We start from the raw sequence: 10,198 nt of genomic DNA, 5'->3' as shown, positions 1-10,198 counted from the left end.
CCCTAACACTTTCCCCCATCCAGTCTCCTGGGTCTGTGAGAAGCCACATTTAAAAGACTGTGTTCTGGCCGGGCGGTGGTGGCGCACGCCTTTAATCCCAGCACTCGGGAGGCAGAGGCAGGCGGATCTCTGTGAGTTCGAGGCCAGCCTGGGCTACCAAGGAAAGGCACAAAGCTACACAGAGAAACCCTGTCTCGAAGAAAAAAAAACAACAATAACAAAACCGTATTCTGGGCCCACAGTGGTCCTGGTAAAGTTTAGCAGCCTCAGGTATTGTCTGAGTTTTGAGTTCCACACCCGGCTATAAAGTGACCCTCCAGGTAAGAGCTTTCTCAATATTCTGAGACTTGGGGTTTTCTTTTCAGCACATTTATTACCTTTGCAGGGCTTCTTTTAGCATTACCCTTAATGCCAGCTCCCCTTTTATAGAAAATACACCCTTTTATACCCCAGCTTTTCTTGAGATCTCCAGACTCCAACCGCTGTGCACTGTGTGTGTGGCAGGCTCCCCTCAGCAAGTGCAGGGTGGTGATGTGCTCCTCTGGCCACTACCACCAATGAAGAGATCTAATCACTCTCTTAACACCCCCTCCAGCCCTACCTCGCACTACCCCCACCCTAGCCCTGCCCCCCATCTCCCATGACCTCCTGCCACCCCCCCACCCTGCTATCTGTTGCTGATGTTGTGCTTCAGGTAATCTGAGTAGTGTGTTAGGAGAAATCTCTGGAAGGTGCTGCTATAGAAGACTCTGGAAGGGATCAGGTTCAGAAATATTGCCTGGAACAGAAAAATATGAGTGTCTAAGACAAGAGCAGAGCAAAGAAATTACAACTTAGCCCAGAGTCAGTCATTTAAGGATTGCTTTTTCTGACTACTATGGTCAGGTCAAGTGGTTCTAATGTTTAAGGTCTTGTGATACTTTGCAACAGTGAACTTCTTAGCTGCCCAAGCTGTCCCTTTAAATGCCTTTTGACCATCCTGATAGGATCATTCTGAAGGACATGCTAAATTAAGAGAACTCACTCTGTGCTGACCATGCCACTATACCTCTTTTTTGCCCTATGACGCATTTGCTATTCCTTCCTGAAGCCCCATTTCCCAGATGGCTTTGTACTCTTTCTACCATGCTTCTTTCCCTGTTTACTCACAGCTAAGGAAAAATGTTTCTTGAGAGGCCCAACTTTACTGAAACACATAGCCAAGGGAGATGGGAGTCACTGCATGGCAGATCCAGGTGTTCCTGTTTTTCCTACCCAAGAACTCCAAAGAGCCACTAAGTGGAACCATTCTAAGTGGGGCCTTAAGGTTATCTATAGGCTGAGCACACGGGCCTCAATTCTTAACTACTTTCCCTGGCTGTACTGCAGCGTGCTGACCCTGTGAGCTTGCTTCGAGAGAAAATGGCTGACTGTCCCACTAGCAAGAAAGAGCAAGCCCCAACATGCCCACGACGTTGGCACAGCCTTCCTCCCTTGCTTCAAAAGAAGTCATCGATTACCAAGATTTCATGAGCAAGGCAGCCACAGGTTTCAGCTCCAATCGTGACATATTTCAAGGACTCTTTAACAAACTCATCGGCAGTCTTGGTCACCATGTTGGTATTTAGATACTTTGTCATTGGAGTTGAGACAGCATAAGGGGTCAGCACCTGCAGAGAAAAATAAAGAACATGGCACAGAACTGTATAGCCCAGCAGAAACTGAGGCACGGATACACGTCTCACCCAGCTCCTTTCTGCCTGTGAAATGTTCTAAGCTCCTTGATAAAAGACACAAAGCTGGCACAAAACTAGAGAGCAGGAGGTTTGATTGCTCAAGATGAGGCCTAAAGTGCTCATCTCAAGGTGCTCAAATGCCCTTCAGAGCACACGGGGCAACTGGGAGACTCGGCAAACGAAAGTGCAGGTAACAGGTAGAGCTGAAGTTCAGGGAGGGCTCAGGAGGAGAGTCTCTGCGTGAGGCCCAGAGTTCAATTCAAAGCACTGCGCCACAAATAAAAGGAACTCAAAACTGAAGTTCAGACAAGCATAAATCATTCAGCATAATTATGTCTCAAGTATTACACTGAATGACTTACACTAGAAAGTCAACCAGCCAGGAGTGGTGGCACATACCTTTATCCTATGGCTGAGGCAGGGGAATCAAAAGTCCAAGGCCAACTGGGTTACTAGTAAAACTGTCTCAACAGACAAATTTATTCACATTCCTTTGAAGATCAAATTTAATTACACACCCCATATTAAGTCTGGCAACACTAAATGACTGAAGTTCTGTGTTGTTTTTGTTTGTTTGGTTGGTTTTTGGTTTTTGGTTTTTCAAGACAGGGTTTCTCTGTGTAGTTTTGGTGCCTGTCCTGGATCTCACTCTGCAGACCAGGCTGGCCTCGAACTCACAGAGATCTGCCTGGCTCTGCCTCCCAGTGCTGGGATTAAAGGCATGCGCCGGCTGGGTGGCGGCGGCGGCGGCGGCGGCGGCGGCGGCGGCGGCGGCGGCGGCGGCGCACGCCTTTAATCCCAGCACTTGGGAGGCAGAGCCAGGCGGATCTCTGTGAGTTCGAGGCCAACCTGGGCTACCAAGTGAGCTCCAGGAAAGGCGCAAAGCTACGCAGAGAAACCCTGTCTCGAAAAACCAAAAAATAAAAAATAAAAAAAAATAAAGGCATGTGTCACCACTGCCTGGCCTCTATGGTTAACTAGTGGCTGGCTCTGCCCTCTGATCTCCAAACAAGCTTTATTTGTCAGAACATAAACAAGATATCATACAACACTGAGGCTTACATTTTAAACAAGTTACCCAGTATTGCTTGAGTGATGTGACAGATCTGGTATGAAATTCAGAGATAAGGGAGCAAAAGACAACTCAGGATATGCTAATGTGAGACAACCAAAGTTGTCCTCAGAACCCCTACACACATGCACACACATACATACTCACTCACACACAACATGCACATACATACATACCCATTCACACACAAACATGTATACATATTCATACCTGCTCATACACATAAATGCCCACTCACACATGAACATGCACACACATATATACTTGCTCACATATGAACATGTAACACATATCCACACATGCATATAACACATGTGTAAAAAAATTTAAGTGTGCCTATTTAATCTCTAATAGTATGTCCTAAAACTCCTTCCCAGACTGTATTACTAAACATGGCACATGTAAATCATTGACACCCAGGCTACCCCACTGTTCAGACCACGGATGGCAATGACAACCTATTTTAGTTAAGTAGTCTCCACAATGACTCTGTTCCTCCTCCCATTGCCCAAGGACCAAAGTGTGGGGTATCCATAACTCATCTCAGGTAAACCCCACCCCGGGGAAGATCCGTCCTCCCCTAGTCCCAGCATGGGTTAAGTGCCCAGCTTCCTGTTGTTCCTTCTCCACATATCAAAGAGGAACCAATAGTCAGACCAGACCTTGCTGTCTGCTCCAACTCAGCACTTGCAGCAAAGGGTCCACGGTATTTCTCCCCAGACATCTCATGTAGCTCAGGCTAACCTTAACTTGCTGTGTAGTAAGGATCACCCTGCACTCCTGATCCTCCTGCCTCCACCCACTGAGGGCTGAGATTACAGGCATGCACCACCACATCCATGTTTATGCAGTGCTGTAGATGAACCTCGGGGCTTTGTGTGTGTTAGGCAAGCACTCTACCAATTGAGCTACATCCCCAGCCTTCTGCAGCATTTTTGAGCAACTGCATCCATACTCAATCCCCCTCTCCAACCAACACTCAGGATGAAGGGAGGCCCTGAAATCTCAGCAGCAGGAGGGTTGTAGAGGAAGCAGTTGGCCTGGTCTTGGTCAGGGGAACTCAATAGCATCTCTAGCCCATTTTACATGTACAACCAGGGATGACAGACTACCAACCACCCAGGCAAGGTTCCCACTTGGGAGGGCCCACAATTGTCCACTTCACCTGGATAATGATTCCTTTAGCTCTGTATTCCACATGCAAGGCCTTGGAAAATGTGCACACAAAAGCCTGCATTAAGAGAGGAAACACTTCAGGTCCTGGAGTTTGCTTCCTCCTGCCCTTGCAGACAGGCCCCTCAGGTTCCCAAGAGTACCATAGACTCTTCCTTTTCAGAGGAAGAAGGAAGAGACTTGGGTGACTTGTCACTCACCTTGGAAGCCGAGTACAGGGCATACAGAGGCCAGGGACAAAGGGCTATCCCAGAAGAAATGTTCAAGATGAGGCCTTTCCTCCTGAAAGGCAGAGAACAAAGGCTGCATTGTTGGCTGCTCCACCACACTCCAGTAAAGACACCTGAGGGCTGGACTGTTGGAACCCACCTCTGGGTTTCCACAGTTCATGAGAGGCGGTTTTACAAGAACTGTGAGGGAAACACTCCCCAAGATCTCAAGGAGGACACGGTGTGGTGATGTCACTCTGCAGTCATGCTTGGTGCTCCAAACAGGAGCTCTGCTAGGTCAGTCGGTTCCCTGCCAAGCTATGAAAAGCCAAATTGGCTCAGACAAGAGAAAAGGAGGAAGGGACTGTCCAGTCTCGATGGGACCACATGCCCTGGGTCCCGTGGGTCATAGTTGGACATGTGTCATGTGGTGGAATCCATCTTAGATGGGATGTGCTTCACTCTGACATCCCTACGCTCTTCGGGGCTCTTACTTCTATCTTTTGGAATTCAATGTTTTTTGTTTGTTTCATTTTTGAAAAATATTTATGTTGCTATATCGTCCAAGCTAGCCTCAATGTTACCATGGATCCTATATTGGTATTGAAGTTGTGATGATCCTCCTGTCTCAGCCCCCCTATTACTGGGAGATATTCAATTATCCTTAATATCCCTAGCTGGATGCCTGGAGTGGGGTGGCAAGAAACCAAAAATTGGAATACAAAGCCACCCCCTTTTTACGCTAGAAAAATTAAACTATCAACTATTTGCTCTTAATAAATAAAAGGTGATGAAAACCAGCCCTAACGAGTATTGTAATAGGGTGACCCAAATACGGATTATTAGAGACTGAGAAGGGGCAGTTTCCAGGGAAATGGAGTACTCATTCTGACGGAAGATGGATTTCACAATAAAAAAGGACATAGTCTTGATCTGAGGCCAACTTGCTTCTTTTATGTTCAATATAAGTTAATTTTCTTTGAAAGCCAATGTATTTTGAAACAGCTGTTCTCAATCTCCCTCTAAGATATGTTACACTTGACCTTCACATATGCACATGTATGTGAAAAGCTGACCTGGCCTTCCCCCATAATCACTGTGTTCTGTCTTCATAGGTTTTAACCATCAACTGAAGCAGCAACTTGATGAACTCCGCCCCCTCCACCACCATCAAGTCCCCAAGCAAGGTGGCTGCCAAGGCAGGAAGGCCACCTTGCTTCATGCTTCTTCTGTGAAAGGCCTTACCTTGATTCCATGTGTTTGAGAACAAGCTGTGTCATCTATAAGAGAAGGACAGGGTTAAGCCTTGAAAAAGCAACTAAGTAGCAATGAACAGGGTCCTTGGAGGATGTTAGGGAAGCTTAATCTTCCCAAAAGACCTTGAAAGTTGCTGGCAACTCTAGAGGTCATTCTGGCAACCTGAGAATCTGGCTAGAAGCCACAGCAAGCAACCTAGACAGATGGCAAACTAATCCAACAGCCTTTGGTTTCTTTCCCGTAAAGTCTCACTGGAACAATAGGGATTGGCCTCAGGTGGTGGGAGCTGTATGTGAGTTCTCAAGGTCATTCCCATACCAGGGATGAAGGAAGAGTATGCCAGCCATCATACACTTCACCCATGAGTTGGAATTGGAAACTATCAGAACACTGAATGAGAATCTAGCATCTCCTAGACATCTCAATTGAGCCTACTCAGTGCAGGTTTTCAGAAGTGGGCAAGAGAAACCAAGGAGACCAATGGCCACAGATGCAACGTGCCCATGTGCCCGCATTGCCCAGGGGCACTGCAGCAGCTTCTAGAGAGACTCTCCTGTCACTGTACCCATCACATACACCAGGCCTCAGTCCCAGAGAGCCTCCACGTGTTCTTCCAAAGAAGACTCAGAACTCTAACAAGTGCCTCTGCTTCCCAGGGAAGTGAGAGAAGGATGAGAGACCAAACTGAGTCCACACCATCCCTAAACTACATACACATAAACACAGACACACAGACACACAGACACACAGACACACACACACACACACTCCGGAGGCACCACTTGCATCTTTTCGGACACCCTTGAACATCCTCAGTGTCTCTCATGTGAGCTCACTAGTCTTGATGGGCGAATGATCTCAGTTACACAGACAGCACTGGACACCACCTGTCCCACCTCAGAGTTCCCATGTCTAGCCTCTGTGATGGTTAATCTTCATCATCAGTTTGACGTGAGCTGGAGTCACTTAAAGACACACACATCTGGGTGTGTCTATGAGAGAGTTTCCAGAAATGTTTAAATGAGGAAGGCGGACCACCCTTAGTGTGGGTGGCACTATCCCTTGGGTTGGAATCCTGAACTGATAAAAAGGAGAGAGGAAGCTAAGCACCAGCTCTCATCTTTCTGCCCCTGACCTTGGACACAATGTGACCAGCCCCAGAGGAGGACACTGGAAGTATTCCTCTGTCCCTCTTACTGGGCCTCTCACTGAACCTAGGGGCTGCTTGTTTACTAGGCCGGAAGCCAGCAGGCTCCAGAAATCCTGCCCCTGCTCCCCAGCACTGGGGTTACAGACATGTACAGCCACAATCAACATTTTTAGGTGGGTGCTAGGGATCCAAACACAGGTCTCACCTGCTGAGCCACTTCCCCAGCCTCTTTTGCACAGTAACAAGAAAATTAACTATAAAGTCAACTCTCCCATCTTCCCAGTCCTTCTCCGCCCTTGACCAGCAAAAGTATATACTTGCTTGTACACACTGCTCCTAGACAGCATCTTTGAAATATTTAAGAGATGCTGATCATGCTTCCAGCCAGCCAGGCTAAAGAGGGCATGGTGTATTTAGAAGCTAAGCTTTAATTTTTCTTTGTTGCTTAGGGAATTTAGTGTCCATAATACACAAAACTTTTTAAAAATACAAATCAAAGCATTTCTTCACTAAAGGATTCAAAAGGCTGTCAAATCCCTTTGGGGAAACCTAGATGATCAAACAGTCTAATAGTGGAAGATTAGTGTTTAAAATAATGTAAAAATATTTTAATGGTAAGTTGAAAACATAAACCTTAAAGGCACATTAGCTGGGAGCTTTAAAAAGTCACCGACTGCTCAGCACACGAAGTCTGAGAGCACTCAATAATAACCAAGCAGGAAGCTGTAACATGCCAGTGTGCTAAAAGAAAAACAACCAATGATGAAGTAACTATTGACCTGAACATAACTGCCTGGAGAGAAAGGCACTGACCAGCTTCCCCTCCTGATATTAGAAAACCAGTCCTCCACAGACATTTCATGTTTCAGCCCCTGAAACTGAACACACACACACACACACCCCAACAACCTGAAATCAGAATTCTTACCTCACACTTCCCCACACAGTACAATTGCCTGCCAAGAGAGAACAACAGGGCTACCACATACAGTTGTGAACTTCATAGGTGAGCTGGATGCCCAGCTGTGGGGTGGGTATAGGCAGAAAGCTCAGAGCTCATTCACTAGCTGTGTAGTATGGTAGAGGTAGAGGGCTCTAGTGCTCAGAAGAAGGGGAAACACTTTGTTCACACTAAAGCATCAACTACTCACTATGTCACGTGGAATCCAGCTGTGTCCATTCTTAAGTAGTACCTGTTCCTAAGCAGTCTTTCCAGAGGAGACGCCCTTTCCTTCTTCACACAAAGGCATAAATGGACTAGCTTTGAGGGAATCATGGCATAAATGACTCTGCACTTGAACCAAACCAAAGGACCCAAGAGCTCTACTTAAGATATTGCTTCACCCAATACTGTTTGTGTGTCTCTGTGTAAAAGGAGGTGCACGTGTGGTTGTGCATGGCATGCATGCGGAAATCAGAACTTCAGAGTCCCCAGGCACCTTCCATCTTTTGTTTGAGATAGGTTGAGAAGTTCTCATTGGCTGAGACCTCACTGTGTATGTCATGCTAGCTGACCCACAAGTTCCCAGGGATCTACCTGTCTCTGCCTCCTGTCTCACCATCACTGGGATTATAGGCACATAACATCATACCTGGGGTTTGAATTCAAGACCTCATGCCTGCAAGGTCACTAACAGAGCTATCTCCCCAGCTGCTCCATCTAACACTCTTGTAACAGGTGTAGAATTGGAAATTCAAGATGGTTGGATAACTTGTCCTGTGATGTCCAACTAATTAGCTCTGAGCTGAGCTTAGAACACAGTAGAACACACACCACACACACCAATCTGTGGAGGGTGCATTCTAAAATCCTGAGTAGATATGATGTCTGAAGCCAACATAATCTATAAATTTAACTCACAAATTAGACATAAGAGATTAATGACTAATAATAAAATATAACAATTATAATAGTATATCCTAGTAAGATTTATGTGATTGTGGTCTCTAGTCTCTTTCTTAAAGTAGAGAATGTTCCTTTTAGCATCCTGGAACCATGGTTAACCACAAGTAATTAAGCCACAAATAATAAGAGATTAATGGGCTGGAGACCTGGCTCAGAGGTCAAGAGCAATCATTGCTCTTTCATAACCCATGTCAGGCAGCTCACAACTGCCTGTAACTCCAGCTCCAATGGATCTGGCACAGATGCCATTCAAGTGCACCCACCCACACGCAGGTGTACACGTGGGACTAGAAAGCCTAGTCCACAGATGACTTTGAGCTCAATTCAACAAATACTGAACAAGAAACACCCAGAAAACCCAGGCCCTCCGTCATCTTTCCTGACATAGTGAATGTCCTTCTCTTAGAGACAACTAAATGTTTCTTAAAATATTAATTTTTAGGGAACTTCTTTGAAATCCTAAGGAAGTGTTGGCATCTTCAGGCCTGGTGCATTCTGAATGCAAAAACAGTGTTCAGATACTAGAGAGAATGAACCTCTCTCTCTGTTTTCCTGATGAGAACAGAGTAAGACATCCTGTGGTTAAGAGCAGTTTGATTTCAGTTCAAGGAATGCTTTAGCCTCTGTTTTAATGTGTTTAGCACACGAGTTTATCACATACCTTGACTACAGAGGTGATGTTGCAGTGGATGAGACTCTGCAATAAAAAATCAGACACAAGTCAGCCCAGTCCTCCGAGAATTGTCCTGGGAATAAGTTGGTACTAATGAAGTACTGAATGGGCAAAAGTTGAGTCCCACTAGCTCCATTACATGCTCAACCTGCATTCTGGCTCCTAGCTGAGGTTCAGTGACATCGTTCTGTGGTGCTACCCATATGTGAGCCTCGGCAGAAGGAGAGTTTCCTTGAAATTTTAGAGCAGAATAGAATCATAGGTGTTAAAGGAAGATATTATATGGTCCCTTATCTCTAGTGGTTGAGCCAGCTTCTGATTAAGCAAAAAGCAGTGTACATACAATAGAAATCGCACTTAAAATTTTGAATGTATAGTTTGTCCAGGGCTAAGTGGCATGTGGTATGATATGTTTCTGCCATGCTGGACCTTGACTACATTGCAGTCAGCCTCTCTGCCCTGAGAAGCAAACCCATCCTTCTATAGTATGCCATGTCTGGAGCTGGGTTGGCCAAGAGGTTAGATGTCTTGAGCCATTTTTTTACTTAGGATATTTTCAACTACAGATAGACTTATTGGGAGGAACCTCATCACCATGGAAGACAGTATTGAATTTCCAGCTAGACAAAAAGGGTCAGCACAGTGGGGTTTAGAAGACAACAATATGGAATATAAAAAGGGGAACAGTCAGATAATACGAGATGGAGGTTCTGGACTAGAGAAGAAGAAAAGAAAATGGTAGGGAGGCAGGCCAGCATAAGGATGACTTAGCAACCTGGGACTATGGCTTGGGTTTTGTACACAACCCTTTCCTAGTAATGCACTGATTAGCCTGGGACTCCCACTTGAATGGGCTGCAAGCATACCCTGCTCCACATAATGAAATATGTTACTCCTTAACAAGCCTGTGGTGACTCAGTTTCCATTCAGGTATGTTCCGAGATACATCTGGGATAGAGAAGTTGGTTATGGATGCATGCACAGTAAGGGAATCTGACCTCTGAGTGAGTTTTTAGGGGAAAGCCACTATTTGCCATTTTATG

At 45.8% G+C, this 10,198-nt stretch overlaps 1 protein-coding gene across 2 annotated transcripts in view; it reads right to left on the bottom strand.

The window, feature by feature from the left end:
* Positions 1-353: 353 nt before the first annotated feature.
* Positions 354-10,198, bottom strand: part of Hsd17b3 (hydroxysteroid 17-beta dehydrogenase 3) — a 33,538-nt gene continuing 23,693 nt past the window's right edge. Inside the window, exons 6-11 of one of the 2 annotated variants that reach the window (XM_028891716.2) lie at positions 9,144-9,179; positions 5,415-5,449; positions 4,161-4,242; positions 3,953-4,018; positions 1,500-1,649; positions 354-778 (exon numbers count right to left, since the gene is read on the bottom strand). In XM_028891716.2, the coding sequence (XP_028747549.1) occupies positions 668-778; positions 1,500-1,649; positions 3,953-4,018; positions 4,161-4,242; positions 5,415-5,449; positions 9,144-9,179 (480 nt within the window). In that variant the 3' untranslated portion in view covers positions 354-667. The remainder of the gene's footprint in view (positions 779-1,499; positions 1,650-3,952; positions 4,019-4,160; positions 4,243-5,414; positions 5,450-9,143; positions 9,180-10,198) is intronic. The other variant, XM_037205642.1, reaches the window with a different exon arrangement.

The sequence above is a fragment of the Peromyscus leucopus genome, chromosome 5 (genome assembly GCF_004664715.2).
Source record: "Peromyscus leucopus breed LL Stock chromosome 5, UCI_PerLeu_2.1, whole genome shotgun sequence".
Classification (NCBI taxonomy): Eukaryota; Metazoa; Chordata; class Mammalia; order Rodentia; family Cricetidae; genus Peromyscus; species Peromyscus leucopus.
This window is presented reverse-complemented; position numbering and strand designations above follow the sequence as displayed.